The sequence below is a fragment of the Durio zibethinus genome, chromosome 26 (genome assembly GCF_047325235.1).
Source record: "Durio zibethinus cultivar Kanyao isolate XHJ-2024 chromosome 26, ASM4732523v1, whole genome shotgun sequence".
Lineage (NCBI taxonomy): Eukaryota > Viridiplantae > Streptophyta > Magnoliopsida > Malvales > Malvaceae > Durio > Durio zibethinus.
Window position 1 is genome coordinate 6,375,151 of NC_143187.1, and position 18,006 is coordinate 6,393,156.

At 35.2% G+C, this 18,006-nt stretch overlaps 3 protein-coding genes across 3 annotated transcripts; 1 reads left to right on the forward strand and 2 right to left on the reverse strand.

Moving 5' to 3' along the window:
* Positions 1-210: 210 nt before the first annotated feature.
* On the forward strand, positions 211-3,366 carry LOC111274748 (proteasome subunit alpha type-5). The gene is made up of 10 exons (XM_022859636.2): positions 211-326; positions 409-456; positions 533-614; positions 809-889; positions 1,564-1,677; positions 1,757-1,858; positions 1,988-2,046; positions 2,565-2,667; positions 2,906-2,971; positions 3,074-3,366. The coding sequence occupies exons 2-10, from the start codon at positions 443-445 to the stop codon at positions 3,164-3,166; spliced, it is 714 nt and encodes a 237-aa protein (XP_022715371.2). The 5' UTR covers positions 211-326; positions 409-442; the 3' UTR covers positions 3,167-3,366.
* Positions 3,367-3,702: 336 nt separating this feature from the next.
* On the reverse strand, positions 3,703-10,413 carry LOC111274747 (alanine aminotransferase 2-like). Its single transcript, XM_022859635.2, has 15 exons — positions 10,108-10,413; positions 9,721-9,771; positions 9,546-9,596; positions 8,240-8,305; positions 8,090-8,151; positions 7,335-7,413; positions 7,145-7,249; positions 6,942-7,052; positions 6,554-6,691; positions 6,385-6,459; positions 6,140-6,260; positions 5,882-6,036; positions 5,428-5,502; positions 4,425-4,628; positions 3,703-4,026 (listed from the first exon to the last, which is right to left on the reverse strand). Exons 1-15 carry the CDS (start codon positions 10,309-10,311, stop codon positions 3,910-3,912), a joined length of 1,614 nt encoding a protein of 537 aa, XP_022715370.1. The 5' UTR covers positions 10,312-10,413; the 3' UTR covers positions 3,703-3,909.
* Positions 10,414-12,282: 1,869 nt separating this feature from the next.
* Positions 12,283-15,552, reverse strand: PME1 (pectin methylesterase 1). Its single transcript, XM_022859634.2, has 2 exons — positions 14,359-15,552; positions 12,283-13,102 (listed from the first exon to the last, which is right to left on the reverse strand). Exons 1-2 carry the CDS (start codon positions 15,437-15,439, stop codon positions 12,423-12,425), a joined length of 1,761 nt encoding a protein of 586 aa, XP_022715369.1. The 5' UTR covers positions 15,440-15,552; the 3' UTR covers positions 12,283-12,422.
* Positions 15,553-18,006: the final 2,454 nt, after the last annotated feature.

Genomic DNA, 18,006 nt, shown 5'->3' on the forward strand with positions numbered 1-18,006 from the left:
GATTTATTTTTTTTTCCTCAAAAAAATTTAATTTACTTCTTTTTTCTAAACACATTCCTAAGAGGTTTCAAAGCCTCAAATTCTTGGGTCTGGGCAGATCTTTGTCAACTCAACTTACGTGGACCAAACTGGACATCAGATTGAGGTAACAACATGCAGCCTAGCCCAATAAAGAGTGGGTGTTCATTATGAACGACCTGGTCCAACATCGTTTAATGGCATGGCTTGTTTTGCAAGAAGACTTTACAAGAAGCACCAACATTTTACTCCGTCTCGTTACTCGTCTTCTCTCTCTCTCTCTCATACTCTTTCACAAGTGAATCACCGTAAATCATCACTCTCAAAATCTCTTTTTCGAGTTAAATTTCTTTCCAGAAATAAACTAAATTTTGTGGGTTTTTTCTGCAGGTTTTGTTAGATCTAACATCTAATCAATCCAAACATGTTTCTCACCAGGTACCAAATCAAACCATATTTATTACTGCTAAAGTTTGATAATTTTTTTTTAATGTTTGCTGATTGGTCTGTGAAGGACTGAGTATGACCGTGGGGTGAACACATTTTCTCCGGAGGGAAGGTTGTTCCAGGTCGAATATGCTATTGAGGCCATCAAGGTAAAACATTTTTCTGTTTGTTTCCTTCTAAAATCACCCAACTCTTAGAGTTTTCTCAAGGGAAATTTTTGTTGCCATTAACATTTACATCATGTACTTTAATTCACAGCTAGCTAGGTGTTGGCCTTTTTTCTTTCAATTTTTTGGGTGTGTTTTAATGTAAAACTGGTTTTTTTTTTTTAATTGAACTGCAGCTGGGTTCAACTGCAATTGGGTTGAAGACAAAAGAAGGTGTCGTGCTGGCTGTCGAGAAGCGTATTACTTCACCACTGTTGGTCTGCACTGCACTCTTACCAGATTTAATGTTATCATATCTGCAAAATATTTCTGCTAGTTACTTGTATAATTGGCCTTTACTCTTTGTAATTGAAGAAAAAGGCTTTCTTTTTTGCTTGGCTTTATTGTGTTTTCTTTGCAAAATTGTAATATGAGAGGGTGGCTTTTTTAAGATGTGGAGTTCCTTGAAGAATAAAGGAACTGATAGCTAGCTGCTAGGGTCTTAAGGAGTCTCTTTTGACAAATAACCAAGTCTTCAGTTACATACATGTGAATGTTGGCTGATTTTCAACTCTAGAAATGAAGATCAGGGTGCGAGCAACAGAGTTTGCAGTTGCTTAGTCATCCTATACTCCCACTTTATTGTTGCTCCCATAATATGGTACGCAATATGTCAGCTCAATGTGATGTAATCCCTAAGACATGCAGATTATTCTATTCAACTAGTAGCTACCTTTTTTTTTCTTCTCAATATGCTATTCCATACTCCCTAAGATTCCTTTCCCTGCCACTTGTTTACTGTGATTAAATGCTTTTGCACTTGAAGCTACACCCTTCTTGTTAAAAGCTACCACAAATCCAGCACGTAGCATGTGTCACATATATTAGATTTTGTGGAATGGAGATTGTTGCAACGTCTTTCAGTCTTCATAGGTACTGGATTCTCTTTCAGGAACCTAGCAGTGTTGAGAAGATTATGGAAATTGATGAGCATATAGGATGTGCTATGAGTGGGTTGATTGCTGATGCTCGTACACTTGTTGAACATGCACGAGTTGAGACTCAGGTACCATAGTTGTTAGTGCCTTTACTCTTTGATAAATTGATATGTAATTTTTATGTTGATATCTTTTACATTCACACAGAACCACAGATTCTCATATGGTGAGCCAATGACAGTAGAGTCCACAACACAAGCTCTTTGTGATCTGGCCCTTCGATTTGGTGAAGGAGATGAAGAATCCATGGTACACTTGCATATCTTTTCTGACTCGTGTAATCGTGCATTAAGTTTCTTTTGCTATTTGATATAGAATTCTGCCTGTGACATTACTTTTGAAGTGATTATTAACATATGGTAATGTTTTTGTGTGCAGTCCCGACCATTTGGGGTATCTCTTCTCATTGCTGGTCATGATGAGAATGGACCTAGCTTGTAAGTATCAGATGGTTTTACATTGTGTTGGCTTTCCTATGGAAAAATCTCTTTCAACATATGAGAAAGACGAATGAATTTTTGTTGCATTACTAGCACTTTTAGGACCATCATTTCTTTTAAATCACGTCACTGTATTATCACAATTTTGATTGGTTAAAACTTAAACATGGAACTGCCATGAAGAATACCACCTATTAACAATTACTGCTACCAGAATTAAAACAGTTCCCATGATCTGGTCGGCTGGTTTCCAAATATATTCATTTGTGACATTTTATTAGAGATATAATTATAAGGTACATGCTTATGACTGCTTGCTAGTTTTAGATTGTAAAACTTTAAGAAGTTAACACCTTAACAAGCTTAGATGGGTAATTTATCTTGCACATGATATGGCTTCCATGCCCCAACCTATTAATCCAAGATTTCATTGTCACACATCAAACACTGCATTCACTTAATCAACTTTGACTTAGGTCTATCATTCTCAGTTGCTTCCAACTTCTCTTTTGCAGATACTATACTGATCCTTCTGGCACATTTTGGCAATGCAATGCAAAAGCTATAGGTTCAGGTTCTGAAGGTGCAGACAGCTCTTTGCAAGAGCAATACAACAAGGTATCTTCACTTCTGTTGTATGTTGTTTTTCTTTCTTGGGAGTGCTTAATTTGGTAACTTGATTGATTTAGGAGTCTACTTGTTATTAAGTTTTAGGATATCCATTTCTGCAATGTCTAAATAACTAAAATTAGTATGCCATGTCACAATATAAGCTTCATTGCTTTGACTCTGTTGTATGGTCATGAGTCATTTGGTGCTGATTAACATTTAACAATGAATTTTTTTCCCCCTGCAGGACCTAACTCTTCAAGAAGCTGAAACGATTGCTCTGTCCATTTTGAAACAAGTAATGGAAGAAAAGGTAAAGTTTTACATCAAATATATGCAATTTTGAGATTGAACTGTATGTATTTGTTTATTTTTACTGACAAATTCTCGGTTATTGAACAATACATTGTTACAGGTGACTCCCAACAATGTTGATATTGCCAAGGTAGCACCAACATACCATCTATACACCCCTTCAGAGGTGGAAGCTGTCATTTCTCGCCTATGAGTATGCTTTGTCATAAACAATCTTCCCATGCGACTGGCATTCCTGTCATAATGATACATGAGTTGGGGGAGAGGCTTGTATTTGTTTCTAGGGATTCAAGCTGTGAAACCTTATTTTTGGTGTGGTGCTTAACTCATCAACTCTTTAGTTGGATAATTTAATTACAACTGATCAGAAAAGAACCTTTGAATTGGATTTAATTTGCGTTCTCAAATTCTAGCGTGTGGTTGACCCATTGTTTTTTAAAGTCAGTTTACCCTCTCATTTTTGTGGAATAACAAGAATTACTTCGATCTCATTTGAAAAATCGTCACTAATATACCTTCTGATAATCTAAAATATTGTTTGGTGGTTTCATCGGTGGGTTCCGGGTGAGTTATTTCTCCTAATTAGTTATTGACAATAATCACATTTCTGTCTGTCATAACCCCCAACTCCAAAGAGGAAATCTATCGTTCACCATACTCTTGAATTTAGAACAGCAAAAACATCACCGTTATGCCTTAATACTCGTATATTAGTTACAAGAGTGAACATTGTTATAAATAAATGATCACATGGTTTTTTTATTAAGATATTAAAATTGTAAAGACTCGGTGAACAAGTCAACAAAGTTGGTGTGTTGTTCCATTGAATGGGAAAAAAAGGAAAAAAAAGAACGCATTAACATGGTGTCCATGCATCTGTATGAAAAAGAAAAGGGCACGTCTTATTCAGAATTCTTACCATGTCTACCTTTAGACTTAGTCACAGAATTCATCCATAAAACTTTTATGGAAATCTGTTAGACGGGTGACAACAGCTGGAATCTTGTCTTCTTGAGGGAGAATTGTGCACCTAAAATGCCAAGTGCCAGGGACCTATGACAAAATACCACATGTCAATTATTGGTAAATATGAGAAAGTTTGAATTAATTGGCATCCTAAACCACCCGACGGAAATGCTAATAATTATCAAATAATAGTGTAATACAGTCACCAAGGGGCCTTCAAAATATTTAAGTTGATCCAATTAAATTATCATTTCCCATAACCAGATTCCTTTTCATCTTTAAATTTATACTTCACTAAATTAAAACAGCAAATTAAGTATTAGCTTAGATGGCATGCATGTTGATCAAACTTGAGGACTTAGGCCCTATTAAAAATTCAGAAAAAAAAAAATCTACTTCCTAACTTCTGAAAGCAGAACTGCAATTAAAAATACCCCAAAGTTCCTAACCAAATAAAGCCAACATAATGGCAGCAATCAACTCACCTGCCTAAAGCCAGAACCAGGAACAAAAACAATTCCAGTAGCAGTGAGGAGACGGTGACAGTAAAATGCATCTGGTGCTGTTTTTGCTGCTTCAGCAGCTTTGATTGCCTTTTCAGGCAGGCAAATTCGGGGGAAGAGATACATTGCACCTTCTGCCTTATTGCATGTTACACCTTCCAACTTATTAAATGCATCTTCCAGTGTCTACATTAAGAATAAAAAAAGTATTATAAAAAAAATTATCACACTAAAATGAACGGGTGTAATCTTAAAACCAGTGTCTACATTAGAAATAAAAAGAGTATTATAAAAAAAAGTATCATGCTAAAATGAACGGGTGTAATCATAGAACCAGTAGAAAGGGACGTTGAATAAAAATTTCCAACAACTATTTCATTTGAGTGTCATGTAATTGATAGAATTTTTTTTGGTCATATAATTTAGATAGGCGAATTTTTGTTGGTCATATAATTTAGATAGGCGAATTTTTGTTGGTCATATAATTTAACTCTCTTACACTGGCAATCAACTGCAAGTTCCCAAAAAACCTGGTTAAGTATCATATTAGAATGTGGAATTTAGCATTCACTTTTGCTACAACTAAACATTAATGCCCCTTATTCAGATTATTAAACTAATCCAACCTAACAGAGGACTAACCTTTCCACACCTTGCTAAAGATGAGAGGAAATAAAAATAGTATAAAAAAAAGTATCATACTAAAATGAACGGGTATAATCATAGAACCAGTAGAAAGGGACGTTGAATAAAAATTTCCAACAACTATTTCATTTGAGTCTCACTTATTTGATAGAATTTTTTTTTGGTCATATAATTTAGATAGGCTCAAACTCTCTTAGACTGGCAATCAACTACAAGTTCCCAAAAAACCTGGTTAAGTATCATATTAGAACGTGGAATTTAGCATTCACTTTTGCTACAACTAAACATTAATGCCCCTTATTCAGATTACTAAACTAATCCAACCTAACAGAGGACTAACCTTTGCACGCCTTGCTAAAGATGAGAGGATTCCATCTCTTTCAGCACGGTATGATTCATAGGATTCATCTCCAACCTGCAAATTTCATATGCTTTATCATTTGCAACAAATATCACATGCCTATTTAAGGCAAGCATGACATAATTTAACCAATGTTGAGCTTGGACATGTATGTAAACATAAAATTTTACTCCATTATCCCAGAAAAGTACTGCCCTAGAGACACCAAATTGTGTACCAGATAGCTTACAAATTGTCAACCATCAAAAAACATAATAGTTGGGAGATTTAAAATCTTTCTCCAAATATGAGTTTCTTCTATAAGAACCAATGCTTACAAGCAGCTAGTCAAACCTCAAAATCCATCTGGTCCTATGCCATCTTATTTTATGTCATGCATCCAATGTTATTGAATAAATACAGAAAACTGATTTTAAATGAAAAAAGATTTAACCTTAGGTGGACTCATGACAAGGCTAGCAAGAATTTGACCAGAGATGTTAGAACACAGATTCACAGATGCCACTTTGTATATTTGCTCCCTGACATCAGCACTGAACCCAGTAACCTCCATATAACCTCCCCTTTTTCCACACTCTCCATAATACCCTGGAGACGGTAAAAGAGCGCATGGTCAAAATTCCAAAGTTTACATAAGCTCTTTCACCTGCTATAAACGCAATAATAGAACTAAGATAAAAACCAAATTTACCTTTTGAGACTGACTGAAAAGATACTAAGGATATATCCTTCTCACCATAACCCATAGACCGGGAAACCTTCTTAAAAGAGTGGAATTTCTTTTCAGGTACATAAACATTTTCCTGGTAAACCTGTAAAACCATAGGTGGTTATTAAGGTCAATGCAGGAACGAACTCACCCTTGGGGTTCATACCTGGAAAGCAAAGTCATTGCCAATGAATGGCAAAGCCAAAACATAAAAAAAAACAACCTACCTCATCTGCCAGAAGAACAAGACCTTCTTGCTTGCAGAACTCCACAATTGCCTTCTGGTTTTCCTCAGCAAGAACCTGAAATCACAATGAGAAAATAAAATCATGTAAAAATGAAATTCAAGACATTTCTTCATTTAGAATATTTTTTCGAAAGCATATTATCAATTACCTGTCCTGTTGGGTTGCCTGGATTAATTACAACCAAGGCCCTAACAGTGATGCCCTTGGACTTTGCAGTCTCCAGTTGGTTTTTAAGCTCAGAAACTTCCAAACCCCAACCTGTAGCTTCATCAAGATAGTATGGAACCTGCAAAAGCAAAAGAAAGTTGTAATCATAACAATCTGGCAATCTCAATTTCCAACCATGTTATAAGTCCTGCTATGAAAGGCAGATAAAACCTAATCCTCAATAAGCATAGGCAACTTGATTTTGGTCAATTATTTAGAGCTTGGCCAATAACCAGCAAAACATAAGTACTTCAGTGACAGGTGAAGAACCCAGATAGCTTACAAATATCTAAAATTCTAAATAATACTTTAACATATCATATGCATACCAAAGTTCCACCATGCAGAGCAATTGAAGCAGAGTATAAAGGATACTGAGGGATGGGACAGAGAATTCCATCCTTCTCAGATCTGATCAGTAATTGCATCATCATATGCACCTGAAGATAAGGAGAAATCCATTCTGTTATACATGCGTTCATGAGTAACACATCATTCATGAAATCAATGAGATTTTAGGATAGAAACCTACCGCAGGGCTGGCACCATCTGTCAAGAAAATATCATTTGGATCAGCAGGAAAACCATCACGAGCCTCAATTCCAGCAGCAATAGTATCACGTAATCCCTTGATACCCTGACATCGAAAGAAAATGAAATAACTATTAATAACATGCAAGCATGAATTGTCAAAGTTCCAAGATGTGAGCAATGATCACAACCTGGCTGTGACTGTAGGCACCAGTTGCCCTTCCAGGAATTTGATCGAGAATTTGCCAAGCCCGCTCTATGGAGTCAGCACTGCAAAAGGTCACGAGCCAATTTACATGAGGAAAAGGAATGACTGTCAAAGAAAAACTGGTAATCTGCCAAAGTAAAGATTCTATGGCTAGCAAAAAAGAACATATTATTATGTTTTGTCTTTCACTAGGCTCAATAGAAGTTGATGGAGTTTTCAGCCATCATGAACCATCAAGCATACAGAAGAAATCTAGACAGCAGGAAAATTCCCTTCAATTCTGATAGACTCGACAAAAATGGAAGGGTTTTTTAGGAAAATGCAAGTGCAAGAGTTTAGCTCATCCACCACCAGAGATCAGCTCAAGAGGTAGGATGGTGGGATTGTATGGAGATTCTAGGCTCAAGGAGGAACATAAATATGTTGCTTCTCTGGTATTCAAAGTCCAAATATTTCTAGGTGCCTATTTTATTTAGACGTGGGGGTGGGGAGATAACATGTATAAATGTGCTAATAAACATAATCACGGTTTAAATTGTGCCCAGCAAGACACAAGGGGTAATACGTATATCTTCTACTCATATCCATCATGGGCATGGGTAAGCCCATTGGAGGGCCCAGATTAAACACCCATCTCAAAACTCAAAAACTTTATTAGGTGGAAGAACAGAAATGAAACAATTATAAAATTTAATAGAAACAACCTCAAAGCTGATGGCCAGTATGAATTCTCAGTACCTGAATAAACCCTGTGTTTCGCTTTTGTCCAAAATGGATGGGTGGTCACATAATGCAAGAACCTATTGCAGAGACATCCTATTTAGAATTGCTTCATTCACATTACACAACTTTATGGTAATCAATATCACCTGGTAACAAAATACCAACCTCTCGGAAAAAGGTTATCGGCTGCTGACCCAGAGACTGAGGGTTTCCGATGTTGCAGTACAATATCTGCAAAAGATTATTAACAATTTAACATTTAATGCCAAATATAAATAAATAAATAAAACTGGTAGGGAGTCAAATGAAAGTTCACGTAATACAATTATAGCAAAACAATCAACATTAGAACAGTCATCCGCCCCCTCCCCCGCCTTAATTTCCTCTCCTCTATGGAACCTTTATCGTGCCTTTTTTAGACAAGAGGCACTCCAATAAAATTAATTACTTCATGAGAAATGAACAACATTCAACCTACAGAATTCCATAACCATCAAAGTCAGCCGGACAAAATCCACAAGTCCAACATAAAAGCCTCTTAAGTTAAGGGAGAGTTTTGTTCACGGAATCTTAAATTCCGGGAGAAAGTGTGATACCCGAGAAAGTAGGATACCCGGGGTTTTGTTTGATTTTCAGGGCATCCCGTATTCAGACTCACTCATTTGATTGGGGAGAATCTCCATTTATTAATTCATGTATATTTATCATAATCTCCTTGACAAACTAGAGGCAACCTTTCATTTTGCTTTAATAAAAAATTCCCAGACAACAAATGATACCTTTAGTAGCAAAAGAAAACAAAGTTTTAATTTTTTTAAATTAAATATACCAATTATGACATTTAACTAGGCTTAATGCCGTAATTGACTAGATAAAATCTACAAAATATTTCAATTACGGCGTTTGGAATAGATGAACGCCTTGATTGCTTTTGTTTTAGAATTTGGGAAAACTCCTCACTTACGGCATTTGTTTAACACAAACGCCTTAATTGATTTTTTTTCTCAATTACGATGTTTATTGTTAAAAACGCCTTAATTGATAGGTTTTATAATTGTTTAAAACTCTTAATTAAGGCATTTGTTTAATATGAACACCTTAATTGTTTCTGTTTAAAAATTTAGAAAAACTCCTCACCGGGTTTGTTCAGAAAAAACACCGCAATTGAATTTAAAAAAAAAAAAAAAAGGTAAAACTGAGTTCTAGACTTGCTTTTAAGAAGTGTAACATATATGTGATTTCAGGTCAAATTTGGAAATAAGACAACTTTTTTTCGGAATCCTAAAATACCACATGGAGAAGTAGGTTTTTGATTCCGGATCGTTGAGTACTATTGAAAATCTGACAATTTCCCCATAATAGTATAACCCTGAACCAAACGTGGGAAACAAATACCCACCATCAAAATTTCGGAAGAAAATTTGTGGATTCCCCCGAACCAAACATACTCTAAAGGAAGAAAAGAACATACCTCTTCAAAGGGATGAGCCTCTGGCTTAGCCTGTATCTCTTGTTGCAATTTCTGAGAGAGATATTAAGATAATATCATTAAAGAACTATTCCATAAAACAAGCATGAGAAAATAAATTTAGACAGAAATAAAACTGTTACAAATACATTAGAGATGATGCAGATTGTCATAATACCTGGGCAAGGGTGACAATCTCACCACGGACAGCATACTCGCATTCTAGGACCTGATGATAAGCACAACGTAAAATCATCATTTGACTAATGAAAGGAAGGTATACAAGAGCACCTCTAATTACATAGGCAACTCGATTAATACCCCTAGTAAATTAATAACAAAATGAAAGAAGAAACGGGAATAGGTAGAATGAATTCAAAAACCGGTCTTCACGGTCATAGATGTAGATTTTTTTAAATAACGAGATACACAAAATACACAAAGCATAAATGATAAAACGCAGATTCAAAAACATCAAATCAAACATTAAACAACAAGAAAAAAGAGAAACCCAGATTCAGAAACACTTCAAATGAAAGAAAAAAAAAAAGAAAAAACAGAGTACCTTAGGGTTAATAGTATTCACAGTAATAGGAGGAGCCATTGTTGAATAAGGAGAATAAGAGGAAGAAAGGGAATCAACTACAGGAGTAGAGGACAAGAAACGATATGAGGATTGAGAAGAGGAGAGCAGATACCGTTGAAACTGATAGTTTTGACACGAATTTTCAAGGAGATTTCTGGCTCTGCCAATTACAAATCTCCGCATCTCTGTTCTATATATACACACTACACGCGTAGAATAAAACAGAGGCGAAAAAAAAGTTAGGTTTTGAAAGTAGAGAGAGAATTTAAGCTGTCCCTTCTGAGCAATTAAAAATTTTTGGTTTTCAGGCTTTTTTTTGAAAGAATCGAAACTGACTTGACGTTACCGATGCTAGTTTACTTGCGCCCACGGTTTCAGATTTTTGCTTCTCCTGAGGCACTAAACCCTCAGTTGGCTGTTTGTTTTTCTACCTTTGTCTATAATAAATATATTAATTACTTATGCAGCTAATTTAATTTGAATTATTGTACAATCAAGAATTAATTATTTACTTTTACCATATAATTTTCACATTACCATGTGCTTCATTTCATTTGTTTTTAGATAATTACCATGTGCTTCATGGACTTGGCAGTTGGCACACAGTAAGTCAGTGACATAGCTCAGATCTAACCTGCCATGATAATTTTTTTTAATGGGCAATGGTGAGAAGATTTGTGGATTTGTATGCAAATTTTTACTTCTTGCTTGAGTTTGCAGATTACCGTTGCATCCACTTGACCAAAATAGATGAGAAATGATAGGACATAATGCAAGGTAGAATTGAATATTAACATTAGTTGCTGTATAGTGGAGCGCTGTTAAAATTAAAGAGACTTTCATTTCAAATTCCCTACTCCAAACATTACTTAAAAAAAAATGAAGGCTGGCTTTGGCTTATATCACATCATTCATGATTTTAGATTTTACTGTTTTTGGGTATGTTGGCAGATGATCTATATTTTATTGACTTTACATAAGCACAAAAGGCACGAAACTATTGTATGAACAAAAAAAAAAAAGGCAGGAAATTGTTATTCCATTTTTTTGACCTAATTCTTGCCTTTGTGAATCGGAAGAAACAATCTAAAATTTTTTGATGGAATATTGCAGAAAATCGAGAGAAATTCAGTGAAATCCAACGAAGAAGCTTGTCAACAGCTGAGCAAACATTTTTCTTTGGCGAGAATAGAATGGTCAGACAGAGCCGGCTGAATTGCCTAGCAGCCAAGCTATTATTTTTGTGAGGAAAGAATGGTCAGAGTGAAAAGTAGTGAGGCGACCTTACTGACAAGTCGAATATTACAAATAGGAAAAAGCTTTAAACATGCTTCTGGATTTGGATGGAATCAATTTGTTCCATGATGAAGGGGCTTCAGGGTTGTTTTTTCTCCTTTTAATCATCAAATTTGTGCTATTCAACAAATTCTATGACCTTTCACCCAAGTAATAAAGTTCTAGATTCTTGACAAATGGATTAGGATGTACTGGTTTGCCAGATGTATAAGAAGATAAGTATAAGTCTTATTTTAAAATGCCCTTGAAAATTACGTAAGAACACATGAATAAATAATGGACGCTAAATGATGCATTCTTTAGAATATATGTGTGTGTATATATATATATAGAGGTTTGACGAAGACATTATTTGTCCTTTACCTACGCACATGCCAAGGTGCATCCGAGAGAGGAATTCCAGTCTATCACTTTGCCATGATTAGCGAAGGTGGACTTCAATTTTATGTATCGTCCACCTCTCACCTCAGCCATAAACCGCAACCATTATTTGGGCTTTGGCTTTGCTACAGGTTTTATACAAAAAATGTTGGAGAGTTGGGCATTTAGTTTTAACAAGTTGTATCCTATTTACCAATTAAATAGCTAACAGAACTTTTGATGGATTGTTCACCTGGTATGTTGAATTCGATGGAATTTGCAGTTTTTGGGGTGCACACATTTCGTCATTCATTTTCATGTTTAATCATGAAAGTTGCTAACTCATTCAGCCATGAATCCTTATGCTAAGATGCTTTGTTCAATCTTTTTGGTTCATTTGTCATATTGATATTTAATGGTCCTCCTCAACATGTAACTTTCTTGTTTTATATTTTTTGGGTTACAAAAGATTGTTAAAGAATAGAGAGAGCGTAGCCATGGATTGTAATACATTCGAGTTATATATATATGGTTCTACAAACAAAATTTAATGTAAAAAAAAAAAAGAAGAAAAAACCATCATCTGAAATCTTGATCTTTGACCTTGCCTCAACCCTATCTTTGAGTCCATTATCAGATCATAAAGCTGGTTCATACGAGACAGTTGCATCAGGCAGCCAATCTTGACCTTGTATGAACGTTCCCACTGTGAACTTAACAGCATCAACGTCTGAGAGAGTGGGCCTGTAACCAGCCCATTTTACCCTTTTATCCACACTTGATCCAGGTCCACTGTTTTGATATTCTGCATAGAAAATTGTGCTAGGTGGGTCAACGTTGGCAACCCATTCTTTCCATCCCGCTGGGTCCAAGAATACCCCAATGTTTGACTGCATAATAACAGTAGTGGAGAATTCTTTCCAGGGCCTGCCAAGGAAAGTTGTAGCAGTAAGGTTGCCAAATGCTGTTAGTGAACATTTCTGAATAGAAATGCCGGTGTTTTGGTTAGGGTCTTTTTTTCCTTGAGCTGTGATGGTATTGAACTGGTTAGGCAAAGGTTGCCTTGGCTGGATGTTGCAGTTTTGGAAAACAACCACTGCATTCCCAAATATGAAGTCAATTGTGCCCAAAATGTCACATTCTCGGTAAAACTGACGATTGGAATGAGCATAGAGAGTGTCCTGGTAGGCATCAAATGCGCAGCGGTAGAATACTGAGCGATCCGAACCAGACCGCATAGCCACTGCTTGGTGCTTTGCTGCACCTGCTGAGTTGACGAACCCTATGTCCTTTGCAATGAATCCCTTCCCTGCCACAGCTGGCAATTCACACAAGAATTATAAGTAATTGACAAAATATGAATGCAGGAAATTATGAGGTGATTTTTCAAAATTGAATGCCAATTAAATCAAATAGAAAGTTGAGTCTTCAATTTAGTTCTGTTTTAAGACACTTTCCTACAGAGTAGGCAACATTCAACTATTCCAGCACATGATCCAACATGCAACATTTTCTCCAGAAAGAGCCATTTGACAGAAAATGGGGAGAGTGTTGTGGGCAAACCTAAACACAGTACAAAAAGCCAGCAGACATGTCGCATGCAGCTGCACTGCAGGAAATGAAGGCCTATTTTAACCAACTATACCTTTAAGCTCTTTTCATTTTGATATCTCTCTATTCCAAGTTCAAACTTTTCAAACCGGAAAAAAGAAACGAAAACTTCGTTTTAAATTGGCTTTCCAGGAATGTTTCATCAAAACTACCCTCTCTAAGGTTTTTTATTTATTTATTTTTTTGGGAATCTCCTGGAAAATTGAAATTAAGCTCTTAGAAACCTGTTTTCCATATTGGCATCAATGATATAAAACCCATTTCAAACAACATAAGACTTTTCAACACATTTAGAAATCTCCTTTTTCAAGCTTCAATATCAGTTTTACTACAAATTTTCTAGACGAACTTACAATAATAAAAGCTTTAAAATTGAGCAATCCCCATTAACATCAGACAATTGATCAGTTCAGATCACCATCCAATGGATGAGGCTTGAGGGGAGCATTGAAGGACAACTGTCCTTGGATACACCAAGACCTAATTAATTTTTAATTCTAATTTATGTAGTATGGTAGTATATCAGTTGCAGGCTTTCTAAATTGTTTGGGATGCACATGGTGGGCCAACCAACATCCAGGCTCCAGCCTTACTGATTTGTTGATTGAAAATTTCAAAAGTAAGCAGGGCAAACAACAGTAAGGTGGAAGAGCAGAATTTTATGAGAAAGCAAGTGCAACACAACAAATTCACATGGTAACACGTAATCACAATATGGTTTCTTTACCCTGTTCATATGATATGACACAGACTGCTCTCCGAGTAAGTCTAGCACATGGTTTAAGCTCCATTATGGTTTATGAAGGTTCTCCAATCTAAAGGGCAAAGACAACATAAACGGTTTGAGGGTCTATATTCTTTGTTTGGGACATCACAACTTGAGATTATTTTTTAATAATCATTACACTACAACTAGTAAAAACTAAATAGTAGCAAGATCAATGAAGATTGAAAATTACTTACCGAAAGTAGCTGTAGCAAATGTGGGAGTTCCGTCAATAAAATTCAGGCTACCGGAAATTATAGTCTTAGTTTTGCCATCACCGTAAATCATCACATTCCACTTGTTTTTATCCAGAATCACATTCTCAACATACTCTCCTTCCTTCACATATATCACGAATCTCGATTCATTCTTCTTTCCCACCAATTTCACTGCATCGTTAATCGTAAAGACATCCCCGGAATTATCTTTAGCCACAATAACATTTGGGGTAGGCTTGGAGTCCTGCAACAGCCTTCTTTCAGTGGGACTAACCCAAGCTGGAAACTCTGAACCTGCCTTTTGAAACCCAAGCAACCTCCTATGAATCGGAATATTGAAATCAGTCAACAAACCCAAGATTTTGGCAACAATAGCCAAACTGTTGCTGGCATATTCACTTGCATTTTGCATGGCAGCTTTCACTTCTTCAAGTAGTGTGGCGTTGAATTGCTTTGTAGCATTCAACTCCTCCAGGGCGTCTAAACATGTTTCTTGGTCAGTTATGGTTGTACTTAGCCAAGTCTTCAAGTCATCGATCTTGGAATCTGACAACAGTTTCTCTCCTTCTCCAACTTCCAAGGAAGTTGCTGAATCATTCAGTCGGTCCAACGCGTCCTCAAACATACTTCCACATACTTCTAAAGCAGATCTCACTTGGGTATCATTGGTTTCAGCTTTTAGCTTGTTGGGATATTGAGACAACCTGGAGAGCTCGTCGATGGCTACTCTCAAAGACAGCTTGAAGAGGAGTTCTGGGTCAGTTGTATTTGAGGATGCAATGGAAGATATGCTGGAGAAACAGGAAGTTGGGTACTGAGTCACACTGCAAACCGCTTTGAGAGAAGCGGCCGGAGTCAACTCAGTTGGGGGTACAGTGTTGGGAGACGAGATGCTTCTCTTGTGTATCAAAATCCCAGCAACTGCGCCAATGACAACTGCTAATAGCACGACAATGGAGACGATAAGGATGATGAGACGCCTTCGAGTCTTTCGCTTGAAAGCTTGTTCTTCGATCTCATTAACTTTACCATAGCCCTTGAATGACTTGATTGAATCCATATCTCTTTCTCTCAATTTCCCTTCTGAGCTTAGTTTCTTGAATCCCGCTTTGCCTGCGGGGAATTTTCTATAGGATTATTAATCTGATAGTAGAGAAAAGGTTAGAGAGGAATGGGGAAGCTTTGTGGGAATTCCCTTTTTTATATAAAGAGAGGTAAAGATAGGATCTCTCTTCGATGCTTCGTTGCTACGATATAGTTATAATCAATCGAAGAAAACAGACAGAATCATGTTTTTTCTGTTAAAAGAATTGAGGTACTTTTTTTCTTTATTTACCAATAAATCAACATCATTATTCTCATTCACCAAACATACTTGGTGCTTCTCCCATATTTACATCTTATGTTCACATTTTGATAAGATTAAAAATGCCAATAAACGATAAGGATTATAATTCCTGGCTTACATCTTATTATTAGGTGTAATGTGATTTATATAAATTAATTTAATTAATTTAATTTTAAACACAATAAAATGCACGAGTAGCCATAGCTGTAATTTTGGTTTCCATGGAACTGTCTGTCTATATTAGCAAACCCAAGCTGTAATGTGATGTATAGAATACTGATATGGTATCTCCTTACACGGTCTAGAGAAAAAAGAAAAAAAAAAAATCTTACGCGGTCCAGGATGAAACTAACCACGGTTCATCATTTTTTATTGAGAAATGCTATGACAAATCTAGCTGTCTAAATTAAATACATATACTAGTAGAATTTAAAAATCTTAGTTAAGACAGACTCGAGAACTGCATCCAGCAATGATGAAATTACTGATGGTTTTTAAGATTAGACCATGGTAAGGAGAAACATCACAATTCACCGTCTTCACAAGGGACAACATTTAGGTGGATTTTTTTTTTAATGAAATTTGTGATGCATTTATTAAAAGTGATTAAATAAAATTTTAAATTAATAGATTAAGAAATTTTATTACATAAACTAAATGTACAAAATTTAAGAGTTTTTAGTAAATTTTAATAAAATTTTTACTGTAAAGTAAATATTAATTAAATTTTTATCATAAAATATATATTTTATATATTATTAAGACGGCATTAAATTTGCTTTCTTTATTGGTAACTATCATCCCCTTACTGATTTTTTTATTAAATTCTATCCATTTACAAATTTTTAGTTTCAAAATAAATTTTATAAAATCATTTTTAATAAATAACTCACACTAAAAAACTCCTTCAAGCCACAATAGTTATCAGAGCTGCCCTGGTTATGGAATTTCTTTGGACTATTTAGCAAAAATGGCAGCATTGTTGTGGGCCCTTGGGCCACACATTACTATTAAACTTGTAGTAAAAATTTTGGACCAGTAAAGCAGCTTCTTGTTTTATTGGGTTGCTCAAAAACAAGTAAAACATGTATAGGATTTACCTAGGACCCCACTTCAGTATTTTTTTTTTCAAAGGCACTTTATTTATTAATCATAATAATTAATTGAAAACTTTATATTATTGGCCAATAATAATCATTGCTGGAATTTAAAGCAAGAATTTTTTTTTAAGATTTATGCTGAAGCGCCTAATCTGCCTAACCATAAGGGTTGAGATGCCTTCGAGAATACAAGGATAATTCTTATTTATAAAAATTATTTGTTGACAAGTTGAGTTATACTCATATATGATGTCTATAGTCACAATTTATTTGCGTAACAAAATTTTCAAGTTCAAATTTCATGATACAATTATTATAATCAACAAAAAATCATTACAATTTTTTATTTTATTTTTTGAATTACAATTAAAATTTAAACTAAAAACTTTTAATTTTGAAATTAATTTTAACACTACTAAATTAACAGTTTATTGATAAAAAATTTATTAATTTGAAAATTCATATTCACAACTTATGAGTCAAATTAAATTAAACTAACTGTAATTTAAAGTAGTATAATATAATAATAATTAAGCAAAAGAGTGTCAAACTTGATATGAACCTCATCAAATTCTACCAATGATTGCTATACTAAGTTCATCAAGTAAAGTTTTTCTTTTTTAAAAAAAAAAATCCGTCTTCAAAAGATTTATTATAAGTTTTGACTAACCTAATAAAATGCCACTAAAAAGGGCAAATAATTGATCTGTCAATATTTCTAACAAGTTTTGGCTAGCCAGCCGCATCATCACCACTTGGATCCACACAATTGGAGCATGTGAACTCTCATCATTTTGTTCGATTAATTAAACAATTTTTCTTCATCAAACTAAAATTTATTATTAGACGTTGGAGCGTTGGATGCCACTAACTTATGAAGATTGACAATTTCCTTTTTTTTTTTTTTTTAATATTGAGAAAGGATTAGTCGTCCGAAATTGGTTTTCATTTTTTCATTTTGGTCATTGTCACTTGGACAGATTCGCATTTGCTTCTTAGACTCCCTGCCATGTGCTAGCTGTGAAACATCACTACGCGTACCCGTTGATCGCGCCAACATTTTGTTTTTCGGTCTCTTTATCTATGTTTTGATTTTGTTTTCATTTTCATGATTTAATTTTACAAAAGGTATATGAAATGAGCATGACAGTGGCGAATTATTAAGAAATAGAGATGTGT

What these genes read in the sequence shown, in the direction of transcription:
- LOC111274748 (XM_022859636.2), top strand. An exon ending in GTATTACTTCACCACTGTTG is followed by an intron (nt 890 to 1,563) that starts GTCTGCACTGCA and finishes ATTCTCTTTCAG; the next exon opens with GAACCTAGCAGTGTTGAGAA. An exon ending in AAGGAGATGAAGAATCCATG is followed by an intron (nt 1,859 to 1,987) that starts GTACACTTGCAT and finishes TTTTGTGTGCAG; the next exon opens with TCCCGACCATTTGGGGTATC.
- LOC111274747 (XM_022859635.2), bottom strand. Translation starts at nt 10,311, where the DNA reads ATGCGGAGATTTGTAATTGGCAGAGCCAGAAATCTCCTTGAAAATTCG. An exon ending in AGGCTCATCCCTTTGAAGAG is followed by an intron (nt 8,306 to 9,545) that starts GTATGTTCTTTT and finishes AATCTTTTGCAG; the next exon opens with ATATTGTACTGCAACATCGG. An exon ending in GTGCCTACAGTCACAGCCAG is followed by an intron (nt 7,250 to 7,334) that starts GTTGTGATCATT and finishes TTTCGATGTCAG; the next exon opens with GGTATCAAGGGATTACGTGA.
- PME1 (XM_022859634.2), bottom strand. Translation starts at nt 15,439, where the DNA reads ATGGATTCAATCAAGTCATTCAAGGGCTATGGTAAAGTTAATGAGATC. An exon ending in ATTTGCTACAGCTACTTTCG is followed by an intron (nt 13,103 to 14,358) that starts GTAAGTAATTTT and finishes GTGAATTGCCAG; the next exon opens with CTGTGGCAGGGAAGGGATTC.